Source organism: Gorilla gorilla, chromosome 20 (assembly GCF_029281585.2).
Source record: "Gorilla gorilla gorilla isolate KB3781 chromosome 20, NHGRI_mGorGor1-v2.1_pri, whole genome shotgun sequence".
Classification (NCBI taxonomy): Eukaryota; Metazoa; Chordata; class Mammalia; order Primates; family Hominidae; genus Gorilla; species Gorilla gorilla.
Window position 1 is genome coordinate 10,831,346 of NC_073244.2, and position 15,106 is coordinate 10,846,451.

At 59.2% G+C, this 15,106-nt stretch overlaps 1 protein-coding gene across 7 annotated transcripts in view; it reads left to right on the top strand.

Moving 5' to 3' along the window:
• The window catches only part of KDM4B (lysine demethylase 4B), a 185,892-nt gene that overhangs the window by 73,342 nt on the left and 97,444 nt on the right, over positions 1 to 15,106 (top strand). For 6 of the 7 annotated variants that reach the window (XM_019015988.4, XM_019015991.3, XM_019015987.4 and 3 more), the window contains 2 exons: positions 179 to 293; positions 6,259 to 6,452. In XM_019015988.4, the coding sequence (XP_018871533.1) occupies positions 179 to 293; positions 6,259 to 6,452 (309 nt within the window). Of the gene's footprint in view, positions 1 to 178; positions 294 to 1,632; positions 5,970 to 6,258; positions 6,453 to 15,106 lie in introns of those variants that run through there. The other variant, XM_019015995.4, reaches the window with a different exon arrangement.

Consider the following 15,106-nt stretch of genomic DNA (forward strand, 5'->3'; position numbering starts at 1 on the left):
GGAAGTGCGCTGTCCCACCCGGAAGCAGGTTGCGTGGTACCCTAGGCGGGGCAGCGGGCAGTCGGAGCAGAGCCCCTCCCGCCTCTTTCATGGGTGCCCTGGGTTCCAGGTGGCTGAGGGTGGGCTGTGTAGCACCCAGGCCTCACCCTGAGCTGGTTTTGGGGTGTTTGTTCACCAGGTACTGTACCCCGCGGCACCAGGACTTTGACGACCTTGAACGCAAATACTGGAAGAACCTCACCTTTGTCTCCCCGATCTACGGGGCTGACATCAGTGGCTCTTTGTATGATGACGTAAGTAGGAGGCTCCGGGGAAGAACAGGGACCAGCTTCCTGGTGGGTGGTGGTGGGAGGGCCCTGAACGGGACTCTGCCTCGGCAGATGAAGCTTCCAGGCAGGCAAGGTTAACCCCCTCGCCCAGGCTCTGGATGCCGGCCTCGCCCTGTGGTGACGAAAGAGGAAGCCAGGCTTTCTCTGATTTTTGCAGGGCCCCTCCTGCCGCACCCTGCAGCCCCCACCCTGAGCTCACCCTGGCCCCGCCTCTGGCCTCAGCAGCCGGCCCACAGCGTGTTAAAAACACGTGTACTTTCCCAGTCCCTGCCGCTTGTCTTCCTGGCACTGTGGAACCTCGAGTCCCCAGCCCGCCAGGCCATCTGCTGGATTCGGCTCCAACCCGGTCCTGACTTGGGCTCAGGGCCCGGAGACACTGGGGTGAGGGGAACTCCCATCCCGAGCCTGGTCTGCTGGAGCGTCCTCTTGTCCACACAGCCCGGGCTCTCCATGAGGGCAGCTGGCGGGCATCCCCAGAGTCCCGGCCTCAGGCATAAGGTCCCCCAGGCCCCGCTGGACGCCAGAAGTGGGCCTGCAAGTGGGCCTGCGTGGCGGGTGTGTGTGGAACAGCAGCAGGAAGCTGTGACTGCCCTGAGGCCACGGCCAGCCTTGGCTCTGCCCTGCTTAGTGGACCTTGTCTGCGCTGTGGCCCGCAGGGGACTGGGTTTGCTCTCTGAGCCGAGGGCGCCGGTTTATGACACGGAGGATTCTGTTCAGGCTGGAAGTGAGCCCGCCCTGGAGAACCTGAGGGAGACGCCCCCGACATGGAGCCAGGCATAAGCCAGCCTTGCTTCTGGCCCCACCAGAAACAAACATGAGACCAGAGTATTTCGAATTTGGGATTTTTTTTTTTTGAATATTTGCATATACATCCTGAGATATCTTGGAGATGGGCCCTAAGTCTGGATTAGTCTGTTCTTGCACTGCTATAAAGAAATACCTGAGGCTGGGCGTGGTGGCTCACGCCTGAATCCCAGCACTTTGGGAGACTGAGGTGGGCGGATCACTTGAGGTCAGGAGTTCAAGACCAGCTTGGCCAACATGGCAAAACCTGTCTCTACTAAAAATACAAAACTTAGCCGGGCATGGTGGTGCGCGCCTGTAATCCCAGCTACTTGGGAGGCTGAGGCAGGAGAATCGCTTGAACCCAGGAGGTGGAGGTTGCAGTGAGCCAAGATTGCGCCACTGCCCCGCAGCCTGGGCAAAAATGAGACTACGTCACAAGAAAAAAAAAAAAAAGAAACGAACACCTGAGACTGGGTAGTGAATAAAGAAAAGGTTTAATTGGTTCACGTTTTTGCAGGCTCTACAAGAAACATGGCTGGGGAGGCCTCAGGAAACTTAGAGTCGTGGCAAAGGTGAAGGAGGAGCTGATCCATCTTACACAGCAGGAGAGAGTGAGGGGGAGGCGCCGTAGGCTTTTCAACAGCCAGGTTTCGCGAGCACTCACTGCGCTGAGAACAGCACCGCGGGGATGGTGCTAAACCATTCAGGAGACATGAGCAATCCACCCACGGTGCAGCCACCTCCCACCCGGCCCCACTGCCGACACCAGGACCTGCAGTTCCACAGACTGAAGTCTAAACACAAAATTCATCTGTATTTCGCATACACTTTACACACGTAGCTTGAAGATAACTTTATACAAAGTTTTTAATAATTTTGTGCACGAAGCGAAGTTTTGACTGTGTCTTAACTGTGACCAGTCACATGAGGTCAGCTGTGAAAGTTTTCACTTGTGGCGTCGTTATCGGTGCTCAGAACATTTGGGACCTTGGAGCTTTTTGGGTTTTGGATTTTTGGAGCGGGGGTGTCCGCTTTATCCCACGCGGCGTTTGTCGGAGTGGGGTGTCCACCTTATCCCGTGCTGTGTTTATTGGAGTGGGGGTGTCCACCATATCCTGCGTGGTGTTTATCGGAGTGGGGTGTCCATCATATCCTGCGTGGTGTTTATCGGAGTTGGGGTGTCCACCGTATCCCGCGCGGTGTTTATCGGAGTGGGGTGTCCACCTTATCCCGCGTGGTGTTGATCGGAGTGGGGGTGTCCACCTTATCCTGCGTGGTGTTTATCGGAATGGGGGTGTCCACCTTATCCCACGCGGTGTTTATCGGAATGGGGGTGTCCACCTTATCCCACGCGGTGTTTATCGGAATGGGGGTGTCCACCTTATCCCACGCGGTGTTTATCGGAATGGGGGTGTCCACCTTATCCCGCGCGGTGTTTATCGGAGTGGGGGTGTCCACCTTATCCTGCGTGGTGTTTATCGGAGTGGGGGTGTCCACCGTATCCTGCGTGGTGTTTATTGGAGTGCGGTGTCCACCATATCCTGCGTGCTGTTTATCGGAGTGGGGGTGTCCACTGTATCCTGCGTGGTGTTGATCGGAGTGGGGTGTCCACCTTGTCCCGCGTGGTGTTTATCGGAGTGGGGGTATCCACCATATCCCGCGTGGTGTTTATCGGAGTGGGGTGTCCACCGTATCCTGCATGGTGTTTATCGGAGTGGGGTGTCCACCTTATCCCGCGCGGTGTTGATCGGAGTTGGGGTGTCCACTGTATCCTGCGTGGTGTTTATCGGAGTGGGGTGTCCACCTTATCCCGCGTGGTGTTTATCGGAGTGGGGTGTCCACCTTATCCCGTGCTGTGTTTATCGGAGTGGGGGTGTCCACTGTATCCTGCGTGGTGTTTATCAGAGTGGGGGTATCCACCTTATCCCGTGCTGTGTTTATCGGAGTGGGGGTGTCCACTGTATCCTGCGCGGTGTTGATCGGAGTGGGGGTGTCCACCTTATCCTGCGTGGTGTTTATCGGAGTGGGGGTGTCCACCTTATCCTACGCGGTGTTTATCGGAGTGGGGTGTCCACCGTATCCCACGCGGTGTTTATCGGAGTGGGGGTGTCCACCTTATCTCGCGCGGTGTTGATCGGTTCATCCGCTGATGGACATTTGGGCTGTGTTCTCTTTTTGGCTATTTTGAATAATGGTGCTGAGAACGTTTCTTGTGTGTTTGTTTCTTTGTCTTTGAGACAGAGTCTTGCTCTGTCACCTAGGCTGCAGTGCAGTGGCGCAATCTCAGCTCACTGCAACCTCTGCCTCCTGGGTTCAAGCGATTCTCCTGCCTCAGCCTCCCGAGTAGCTGGGACTACAGTGTCACATGGAGTCATCCCACCACTCTAATGATCCCCTGAGCTCCACCTCGTCATTCCTCCCTCTCCCCCATCCCTCTCCTGCGCCCCAGGCAACCACTGATGTCTCACTGTCTCCATAGCTCAGCCTTTTCCAGAATGCCGTGAGCTGGAATCCTACAGTTGGTAGCCTTTTCCCACTGGCCTCTTTGACCAAGCAATAGGTGTTCAAGTTTGCTCCATTTTTCATGGCGTGAGAGCTCATTTCTTTTCAGTGCTGAATAATACTCCATTGTCCAGGTGCACCACAGTGTGCCTGCTCATTCACCTATTGAAGGACCCTTCCAAGTTTGGTCAATGTGGGCAGAAGTTTTCATCTCCTTTGGGTAAATACCAAGGAGTACAGTTGCTGGACCACGTGGTGAGAGGACGTTTAGTTTTGTGAGACGCCACCAAACTGTCCTCCCGCCCACCTGTCCCACTGTGTGCTCCTAGCAGCAGCAAATGAACGTTCCCAGGGCCCCGCTTCCTCGCCCTCATCTGGAGTTGTCGGTGTTGTGCGTCCTGGCCACTCTGGGAGGCGTGTTGTGCTGTCTCATTGCCATTTCAATCTGCATTCCCCTGATGGCTGCCTTCGCGGCGGGGCCCCTTTGCATGCCTGTTTGCCATCTGTGTGTTTCCTTGGTGAGCTCTCTTCATGTCTTTTGCCCAGTTTGTTGGTGTTGTTGTTGTTGTTGTTTGAGATGGAGTCTCCCTCTGTTGCCCAGGTTGGAGTGCAGTGGCGTGATCTCGGCTCACTGCAACCTCCACTTCCTGGGTTCAAGCATTTCTGTGCCTCAGCTTCCCAAGTAGCTGGGATTACATTACAGGCGCCCGCCACCACACCCAGCGAATTTTCTTTCTTTTTTTTTTTTTGAGATGGAGTCTTGCTCTGTCACCAGGCTGGAACTACGGTGCCCGCCACCACGCCCAGCTAATTTTTGAATTTTTAGTAGCGATGGGGTTTCACCATGTTGGCCAGGATGGTCTCAATCTCTTGACTTCGTGATCTGCCTGCCTTGGCCTCCCAAAGTGCTGGGATTTACAGGCATGAGCCACCATGTCCAGCCTAATTTTTGTATTTTTAGTAGAGACGAGGTGTTGTCATGTTGGCCAGGCTGGTCTCAAGCTCCTGACCTCAGGTGATCCACCCGCCTTGGCCTCCCAAAGTGCTGGGATTACAGGCGTGAGCTACTGCGCCTGGCCATCTTTTTCTGTTTTTTAACCATGCTGTTTGTTTTCTTGTGGTTAAATTTGAGAGTTTGCTGTATATTTTGGTTATCAGTTGTAACTTGCAAGTATTTTCTTTCTGTCTGGGGCTTGTGTTTCTCTTACGGATCCTGCCTGATTGTTTTTAAGTGAAAGTTCAGCCTCAGACTCCAGTGCATGAGAGCCTCTGGGTTGGCTGGCCTGCACTGCCTGCACTTGGCCTGTAGTGATGACCCGGGAGGGACTCTGCAGCCGCATGCAGGCTGTGCCAGCCCAGGCCGACCTGCCACAGGTGCCAGAGGAAGCTTCAGGGCTTCCTTGCCATGTGTTTGCCATGCCTATCCTATGCACTAGCCTACTTTTACAGCGGGGGAAACAGCCCAAATCAGAGAAGCGACTTGCTGTGGTCTCAGGATGAATTTGCGCCCAGCTCAGCCTGTCCCTGGGGCCTCCCTCCTCCCCATCCGGGTCTCATCACTGCCTCCCTCCTCACCTCTTCTGGGCTCCTGCCAGGGCTCACCTTGCAAAGGAACCTCTGGTCTTGCCAAATCTGAGGGCCGGTCGTGCTGGTGCAGGAACAGCTGGTGGGGGGTGGATTCGGGCTGTGAGAGGAACTCACGTTCATGAGTGTGTCTGGGCTCCTCTCAGCCTCTCAGCAGGCCATAAGCCTCTCCGGGGACTGCAGTGACTAATGTGTATTTTATGAGCTCTTGGGACAGGACGGGGTTTGTTTGCTTGTGGCATTAAGAATAGATGTGCCTGGCGGGTGGGGATTCCGTCCTTGTTTGCCTAGTTCTGAAAACTGTCTTCGTCTCCTCGGTCAGAAGCTGTGGAAGGGCTGTCACTGGGCCTTGGCTCCGGTACCATTGCTGGGTTAGCCCCACGTGGTGACTGTTTTTCTCCTTCTGTGTCATTGACTTAGAGGCGTGTTAATTATGCACTCCCAAACTGCAGACTTCACAACAAGGCCTCCACCCAGCAGGAAGCACGCAGCTCAGTGGAATCTGACAGGCCCTGCCTGCCTGGTGCACGCTGGCATGTGCGATGGGGCCCTTCCTGGAAGGGCCAGGCTGGCGGTGAGCCCTTCAGAAAAGGTGTCTGGGCTGGGTATGGCGGCTCATGCCTGCAGCCCCAGCGCTTGGAGGGGCCAAAGTGGGAGGGACCGTTGAGCCCAGGAGTTCGAGACCAGCCTGGGCAACAGAGTGAGACTTCATCTCTACAAAAAAAAAATGTAAAAATTAGCCAGGTGTGGTTTCTCACGCCTATAGTCCCAGGTACTCAGGAGACTGAGGCTGGAGGATCACCTGAGCCTGGGAGGTTGAGGCTGCAGTGAGCTATGATCCTGCCACTGCACTCCAGCCTGGGCAAGAATCTCACACAGGGTAAGACCAGCCCCTGGTCTGCAGGGTATGACCAGCCCTTGGGGGGGCCGCAGATACTGGGGTGGAGGAGGATGGGCAGCGACCCCTGGGACTCAGGGGAGAATTAGCCTGCACCCCAGGGCTCGCAGGTTCTGGGGGTGGCCGGGCGGTTGCCGACGCTGCTCTGCCGCCCCACAGGACGTGGCCCAGTGGAACATCGGGAGTCTCCGGACGATCCTGGACATGGTGGAGCGCGAGTGCGGCACCATCATCGAGGGCGTGAACACGCCCTACCTGTACTTCGGCATGTGGAAGACCACCTTCGCCTGGCACACCGAGGACATGGACCTGTACAGCATCAACTACCTGCACTTCGGGGAGCCTAAGTCCTGGTGAGTGTCTCCACTGGCCCTGCCGCCGGCCGGACCGAGAGCCCCTCGGGAGGGGGTGGATCCCGGGTACATGGCTGGGCACCGTGGCAGGGGCCCCACCAGGTGAGGCCACAAAGGTCGGGCTATGACGGCTGGAGATCTTCCGGACCGCCTGGGGTCACCCACCAGCTTTGGGGTGGGGGATGTGCACCCCCAGAGCCGAAGCTCCCAGGCCCCTAGAGCTTGCACTTTGTACCCCGGAGTGCCCCCATTGAGCTGTGAGCGGCCCCAGGTGTCCCCATGGCCAGGAGCGTGGTCTTGAGCCTCCTGAGCGGCCCAGGCTGTACTGCCTCACAGCCAAGTGGAGACGTTCCTGGTGAAGGCACACTGTCCATGCTGCCCAGAGGGGCCTGGCCAGGATGACCCTGCAGCCGCTCCCTCGCAGTCTCCGCCCTGGCACGTCTGGGCCAGGCCCTACAGTTAGGAGGGCAGGGCGTGGTGCTGCAGCCATGTGTGGAGTGCAGTGGACCTGCCCCTGCCCGGGAGGTGCCGGGTGCAGCGTGGGCGCTGCTGTGGCAGGCTGAGTTCCAGGACCTTCTCCTGGCTCCCTGTGCACGTCCGCAGCGAGGCCGTGTGGGGGTGTGTGAATGTGCACGTGTGCGCGCGCATGTGAGTGCGCACGTGAGTGTGTGAGTGTGTGAGTATGCATGCGTGTGTGCGCCCCTGTGTCGCTGGGCTCTGCTTGTGACTGCGGAACCTGCTGGGTGCTCCGCGGGGCTGCCCTGCGCTGTCCTCCAAGGGCCACTAGGTGGCGCTCCCGCCCTTCCTGGGGCCGCGCTCACGCCTGGAATCTTCCCAGGCTGTCCTTGCGCTGGAGGAGGACGGAGCCTCTGCCTGGAGGGCGTGGGAGCTCCGCCTTGCCTGGCCCTTCCCTGGGTTGGAGTTGTAAGCGGGGAGGCCGGGGGCGGGGGAGAATGCTGTACCTCTTCGTTAAAAAAAAGCACAATGAGCAGGAAGGGGCGAGCTGTGCGCATCCTCACCTGCGTCCCAAGCGCAGGTGGAGCCCAAGGGGAAGGCCCTGTAGAGGACCCAGTGTGACCTGGGGCAAAGTGTGGCCTCCCAGGGGTGCGTGGGCAGCGGGACGCCCATGGTGTGACCGGGTTTGTGCCTCCATAGGGACCGTCTGCCCTGTGCAGAGAGCCCCTGTGGGGCGGGAGGTGGCGAGCAGCCGGCAAGGAGGCCCAGCCAGACAGAAGCAGGGGGGTCAGGGACATGGGAGGTGGGGGACCAGCCAGTGAGTCAGACGTGAGGACTTCAGTGCCAAGGACCGCAGTGCCAGCAGCTCGGTCTCCTGTGAGGGGCCCCAGGGGTTGCTGGCTGTCATGGGAGCCTGGGCTGGGGGAGACCCTGGGGCTGGGGCTGCTATGGGTCGGATGCCAGGGCCGGGGGTGCCTGCTGCTAGGTCAGAGGGGCCTCTGTGGGAGGAGGCGACAGTGGCTCCCTGGAGGCGGCAGTGGGGCCCGGCCACAGGCCGTCGGAGGGACTGACAGGGATGCGCCAGGAGCCGAGGGCCTCTCCTGAGCTGGTTCATCCAGGACGCAGCCTCTGAGGGCATCCCGCACCTCGCCCCGAATGCCCCTCACTGCACCCCTCCTCTGCTTCGCCTGGTGCTGCAGGCGTCCAGCTGCCACCCCCATGTCTACCCTTCCCCACGACCCGTCGTGGGAGATGGCTCAGGGGAGACAGCCGGGGCGGGGCAGCGTTGAGTAGGCAACAGTTCCTTCGGGAAGGGAATTCCGGAAGCGCCCTGACCTTGGTCTTGGTTTCTGCCCAGGAAGGGGTGGGGATGGCAGGGGTGGGGCCTGGCATGAGGGGCCTGAGAGGAGCCACAGTGTAGGCTCTAGCTGCAGGGCATGCCCTCAACCCCCCAGAGCTCCCCACTTGCCCCCACAGTCAGCTTAGCCTGCTTAGCATGCAGGGCCCCTTCCCTGCTCTCTCACCAGGGCTGAGGCGGGGCCCCAGATGTTCGCACGGCACCCCATGCCTGCGACAGGCATAGACCAGGTGACCCCAGCATTAGCCAAGGTCTACTACGGGCCATCAGTCCTCCCCAGCAGATGGTAGGGGCCCTGGTCACCCCGTGTCCCAGCTCCCAGCAGGGGCCTGGCACAGAGAGGCTTGGTGACTTGCCGGAGCCTCTCGGATCCTCACTGTGTGCTGTGGGAGCTGACTACCCCTCCAGGCTGCCCTCCCAACTTGCAGGGGGGTGGGGACAAGGTAACTGGAAAGAGTGCCTGGCCTCTGGTCCCTGGGCTGGGGTTCAGGAAGCTACTCAGACCCCTGGGAGATGCTTCACCCCTCTCCCCTCCTCGGGCCCTTGGGGTAGGTAGGGCTCCCAGCCAAGAGATCACCAAGGCTGCGCCCCGTCTGTCTCCCTCATTACACTGCTCCGCTTGCATCTGCAGCCGCTTAATTGCAACCATTTCAGAGTATTCCAGTGGCATTTTAAAGAAAGTGTCAATGTACTCAGGTTTACAGCATTTTATTAAAGCTTTCTGGGTCTGTTGCTACTTTGGTAGCTTGATTTGTGTGTCAAAGTGACGTCAACAGCCTGGTGTCAATAACAGGCAGAAACATGCTTTAAAAGGCCGCCTTCTGTGGTGCTCTCAGGCAGCAGGGCTAAGAATATCTGAAGAGACTGAGCGCCTCAAAATCTCTTTGGCAATGGGGATTGAAACCAGAGCCAGCACCTGCAACTTCCCCCCGCCGACTTCCCGCAGCCCCTTCTGTCACCCAGGCCCGGGGGGCCGGAGTGCAGGTGGGTGTGGGGAGGGTCCGAGCTTTCCACTCGACCCTGTATTCCAGGGTCTTCCTGGGTGGGGTGGTGGCCTGGGGTCAGTGTCCTAAAGGCTGTGCCCCATAGAAGCCACTGTCCCAGGCCACACTCCTTGCCATAGATCAAGACTCCTGGGGCCAGGCGCGGTGGTTTGCGCCTGTAATCCCAGCACTTTGGGAGGCCGAGGCGGGTGGATCATGAGGTCAGGAAATCGAGACCATCCTGGCTAACACGGTGAAACCCTGTCTCTACTAAAAATACAAAAAATGAGCCAGGTGTGGTGGCAGGTGCCTATAATCCCAGCTACTCGGGAGGCTGAGGCAGGAGAATGGTGTGAACCCAGGAGGCGGAGCTTGCAGTGAGTGGAGATCACACCCCTGCACTCCAGCCTGGGCAACAGAGTGAGACTCCGTCTCAAAATAAATAAATAAAAAGACCCTCCTGGAACCTGGGGTGGGGGTGGTTTAGCCGAGCTGACCCTCCAAGGCCGGTCCTGCGGCTGTTCCCCTCCAGGCATCCCCTCCCCAGCCTGCACCTGTGGCAGCCCCTGCAGGGCCCACCCTCCTGAGCCGCCCGGGCCAGGCATGAAACACAGGCGTCGCCACGAGGCTGAGCGCAGTGTCGCCAGTGGCGTCACATGCCACATGCCCCTAGAAGAGAGTTCCAGGCCGGGGTGGGAGGATGTTGGGTCTCGGCCAGCCCTGGGAGAGTTGCTGGTCCCAGGGCACTTCTGGGTCATTCGGATTGTGCTGTGCACCCCAAAGAAGAGAGTGGCCATCCCCCCTCGAGGGCCCTGGCCCACGCTGCCCGGGAAAGTGCCCACTGTTCAGTCCTGTGCACCCATGTGCCGGGCTGGGACCTGGCCGAGGCTTCGGGTGCTCTTTTGCCCCCAACCCGTCAGACACCCTGCAGGGCAGTGCTGGGGGTGTTTAGGGGACTGTGGGCCACCGCCAAGAGCAGAAGCTTTGGCTCTCACTGCAGCAGGGAAGTCAGATGGGGGATCAGCATGTTCCTGGGGCGGCAGGGACTCCCGAGGACGTCGTGAGCTGATGGGACGTGGTCAGCTGCTTGCACCGGCTCCAAGGCGGCGAGAGGAAGGCCCTCCTGAGGAGTGCCGTGGGGCCAGCGCAGGTGCGTGGCAGCCACAGAGGCCTCTGCTCAGGCTTAGGGAAGGGGGTGTCCCCCAGGGCCTCTGCAGCTCCGCTTGTCAGAAGGGGTGTCATCCCGCACCCAGGTGAAGCCCCCAAGAGCAGCGGGGCAAAGGAGCGCTTGTCCTGACTGCGACCTTGACCTGCCCATGACCCGCGGCAGTCTGGAAATCCCCCGTTGCGCCAGGCAGGATGCAGGTCCCCCATGGTCTCATCTCTGGCTGTTTCCTCAGGGGATTGCTCCGCCCACCCTCTCCTGCCTCTGTTTACCTTGGACACACTCAGTCTCCGGTGCAGGTGTGGGAGGTGGGGGTCTCGGAGCTTGTGCTCCCGTGAAAGGCACGGAGCCCCCGGTTGCTGTTGGCCATCCTGGGCTGCTATGAGCCAGACCCTCCTGAGTGCTGCGGGGAGGGCTGCTGGGGAGGCCGGGGGAGAGGGGATTATCAGAAAACTCCACCAGCCTCCCTTGACCTTTAAGGAGCTGCAAGCCGAGAATTTTCCCTTTTGATTCAGCTACACCTTGAGTTTTCTCTCTGGCGTTTTCTCTCATGGGAATTTCACAGCATCTTTTCTTCTTGCTGCCAGGGAAACTTGAGTCCTAGCAGGCATAGCCGTCTTTTGCTTCATGGGCGTCCCTGGAGGTGCGCGTGCATGTGTGTGTGTGCATGGGCGCATGTGTGCACCAAGGAACCGTGCTCCAGACACTGGGGGTGGGGGTGGGGAGGGTGGGTACCAGGGCTGCAGTGGACCAGCCTGGGCTTCCTGCCCTGTGGCCGCAGGTGGGTGGAAGGCAGAGCCTGGGGTGGATGAGTCTGTCGCCCACCCAGGCCAAGCCAGGCTGTTCTTGGGGTGGAGGCTGTGGGCCTGCTCACTCACCCCTCTGCTGCCCGCCTAACTGCCCCTCAGGACCTCCCTGGCCCACCCGCCTCCCAGCTCCATCTCCTGCTGGCAGCTCCTGCCTGGGGGCAGACACCTGGCTCCCTCCGCCTGGCTGCAGGTGGCACTGTTGGGCCCCACGATGGCCTCTGCCCTGTCCCTCGGAGTGGGACCCAGGAGTCTGGTGGGTGATGGAGCTGGCGAGCCCATCCCAGGCAACAGCCTGAAGGCCCATGGGGTAGCGCGCTGGCGCCCGGGGACCTTGGTGTGGGTTTGTACTGCTGCTGCTGGCGAGCCAACCACTGGGACTTCCAGCTTCTGAGCCCGGGACCCGGGGGGTCCCACCAGCAGTGGGGACCTAGGGTCCCAGTCTACTGACTGTAAGGCACAGCCCCCCTCAGTGACCTGGGGCATTCCTCCCAGCCACTTTGCTCTGGCTGGGCCACCAGAGGTTGGGTGGCCGCAGATACAGCTCTGGCGGAGATTGGTGTCCCCACAGGGGTGGTGTAGCCTGAGCTGAGCACTGGGTTGAAATGGAAATTGCCTGGAGCCTGACAGCTTCACAGATTGGTTTTAATAACTCAGCTTCCCCACACTGCACTTTGTCACCAGAACAAGATGCAGGAGCGAGATAGTTGCTCCCTCCTCTCCTTGCCACCCGAGGCCCAACCCTGGCTAGGGTGCCTAGGGACAGAGCTGCATTGGCAGCTCAGAGCCGCTGCGGTGCCCTGGGAGGTCAGACTGAGAAGACCTACCAGGCTGATGGGGGCAGCCCGATGCGTGCCTCGCTCCCAGGCAGGGGACCGCAGCCAGGTCTCTTCCCAGCCACACACACTGAGCCAGGATGACAGAAATAGAAAAGGAAGAAGCGGTTTAGAACAGAGAGCTCCCACGGAGAGCAGATCAGATCCAGAAGGGAGGCAGAGGGACCCTGGTCATTAGAAAATGATAAGGTGTCAGGAGCCGAGGCAGCTTGCTCAGGGCCCAGGTTCCTGCCCGCCAAGGCCTCAGCACTTCCTCCCTGGCTCACTGAGACCCGCTGCAGTGGCCCCAGCCCATGGTGCCTGGGAGCCGTATCCTTGTAGAGACAGCTGTCTAGCCTGCATGAGGTTATCTGGGGAGGCTCTTGATGAGGGGTGTCCCCTCTCTGCAGAAGGAACCTCTTTTTGAGAGAAGACAGTTGTTGTCACAAGCAAGTGAGGCCCCCAGGCCCGGTGCCCAGGCCAGCTGCTACGCCTGAGTAGTAGTTACCAGCAGCCCAGACCAGCCACTACCCCCCAGCAGCGCTCAGCACCAGCCCAGGGGCCCAGCGTCCCGGCTGACTGGCTCTGGGTCCACGTGGGTTGGTGTGTGGCCAGGCACACCTGGTGCCCAGCTTCCCTATTTGAGGAGCATGGCCGTGGGCAGGCGGGAAGCTCCTTCATGGTCACCTGTCCCAATCCTCTGCTTCTGATGGCGACTGTGGCCACAGCATCAGTGCAGCGGTTCTTTATTTCTGTGCGTGAGTGGGTCTCAGTGACCAGCTCAGCTCTCCTAGCTTTATTTATTGTATTTTAGATGGAGTCTTGCTCTGTCATCCAGGCTGGAGTGCAGTCGTGTGATCACAGCTCACTGCAACCTTAACCTCCCGGGCTCAGGCGATCCTCCCCCTTCAGCCTCCTAAATAGCTGGGACCACAGGCGCATGCACCACAACTGGCAAATTTTTAAATTTTTTGTAGAGACGGGGTCTCCCCGTGTTGCCTGGGCTGGTCTTGAACTCCTGGGATCAAATGATGCTCCTGCCTCAGCCTCCCAAAGTATTGGGATTGCAGGTGTGAGCCCAACCCTTTCCCAGTTTTAAAACTGGAAGTCCCATATCCTGGAACCTGCTCAGATCCAGTGAACTGTGATGCTGAGTTCCCTGAGAGAGAGAAAGAATGTGTGTGTGTGTGTGTGTGTGTGTGTGTGTGTGTGTGTGTGTGTACACATGTACATGTGTTTGTTAGAGAAACAAGGGTCTCCAGTCACATAGGCTGTCTGGGAGGGAGTCTGGCCCCCTGGGACTCTGCCCAGAAGACGAGACCTGGGATTCTGCTGGGTAACTGAGAACTGGACTTTACCCGCTTAGCTGCGAGAACTCGGGCCGGGAGCTGAGCTGCCAGCAGGGCATTGCAGCCGTGCGGCCTAGAGCGTGGCGTGTGGCGCTGGTGCCGTGCTTGGGTAAGTGGTCCAGGCTGCGGCCAGGAGGGCCGGCACATGGGAGCTATGGATGGCAGCTGTGTTTTCCCTGGCCTGGTCCCCTCCCCAGCCCTCATCATCGAGCCCTCTGCCTCGCTTTTGTCACTACCACTCTGTCGGCCTGACGCCATCAGCCCAGGCCTGCTTATCAAGACTGGGGAGTGAACTGAGCACCAGAAGCTGGCTTTGGCGTTCAAAAAATTAACTCGTGATGCTGCAAAGACCTTTGAGCCTCACACTGGGGCGTCCACAGCGAGGCTGGGATTGCATCTCTGCGCCTGGCGTGTGGGGCACAGGTGCCGGAATCACAGCCTCTCCGGCTGGCCTGATCAGCCTCCTGCCAACCTCACTCACGTTAAGCAATCACAGCCCGATTGTGCCCCCAGGACAGGCAGGGCTCTCAGCTGTGTCTTGTGATGGCGTCCCCAAGGACTGGGAGAACACCTCTAGGCCAGGGTGACTGGGAAACCCGGGGCACATCGGGGCACTCACCGGGGCTCCCACCGTACCTGTTGGTGGGATCTGTCCCAGCAGGCTGGCTCCTGGCTCTTGCTGGGAGCTGGCAGGGACAGACACAGACACTTGGTGTTTGTTCGGGGACTGCAGAGCAATTTTCATATCGCCTTTTGCTGTGTGAAAATCGCACTCCAAGCTCTCCTCCAGAGCCGTGCCACTGAGCTGGGGACTTCCGGTGTTTGGATGGTCGATTGCCCTGCTGTGTGTCTGGACAGCAGGCACCGTTGCCCATGGATTTGGGAAATTGGCTTCTTGGTGAGCAGAGATGGTGGCCGTGATGGGGGCCGGGAGGGCACCCCGCAGCAAGCGAGTGTCGGGCGGTGGGCCCGTGATGGGGGCCGGGAGGGCGCCCCGTAGCAGGCGAGTGTTGGGCGGTGGGCCCGTGATGGGGGCCGGGAGGGCGCCCCGCAGCAGGTGAGTGTCGGGTGGTTGCCGTGATGGGGGCTGGGAGGACACCCCACAGCAGGTGAGTGTCCTGCAGGTCCCTCTTCTCATTCTTGTCCCAGGCTTGTGCTTGTGTTTTTCATCCACTTTTTGGTGAGGTCTTCTCCCCCTTTCTCTCTCTTTAAATAGGTCTTTATTAGACCTGTTTTAGATTCACTGAAAAAGTGGGAAGGTAGTAACCACAGAGAGTTCCCCACCGGGTTCCCTGTTATGAGCATTCTATATCAATGTGGTACACTTGTGATCATTGATGGGCCCACACTGATGCATTATGAACTAAGATCCATTCTCCAGATTTCCTCTGTCTTCCCCCATTGTCTTTTCTGTCCCCTGAACCCATCCGGGTCCCACGTGATGTTGTCCCATCTCCGTAGGGCCCTGGGCTATTACGGTATGTTTGATGCCCTGGACAGTGTTGAGGAGGGCTGGCCAGGGAGTTTATAGAACGTCCCCTAATCCGTATGTCCCCTAATCAGCACGTCTGATGTTTTTCTTGTGGTTAGATAGGGGTGATGGGTTTTAGGGAGGAAGACCACAGGGGCGAAGGGCCCTCCCATCACATCCTGCCAAGGGTCAAAGGCGCAGCCATCAGCGTGATGTCACTGCTGATGTTGGCCCTGGTCACCCGGCTTGGGT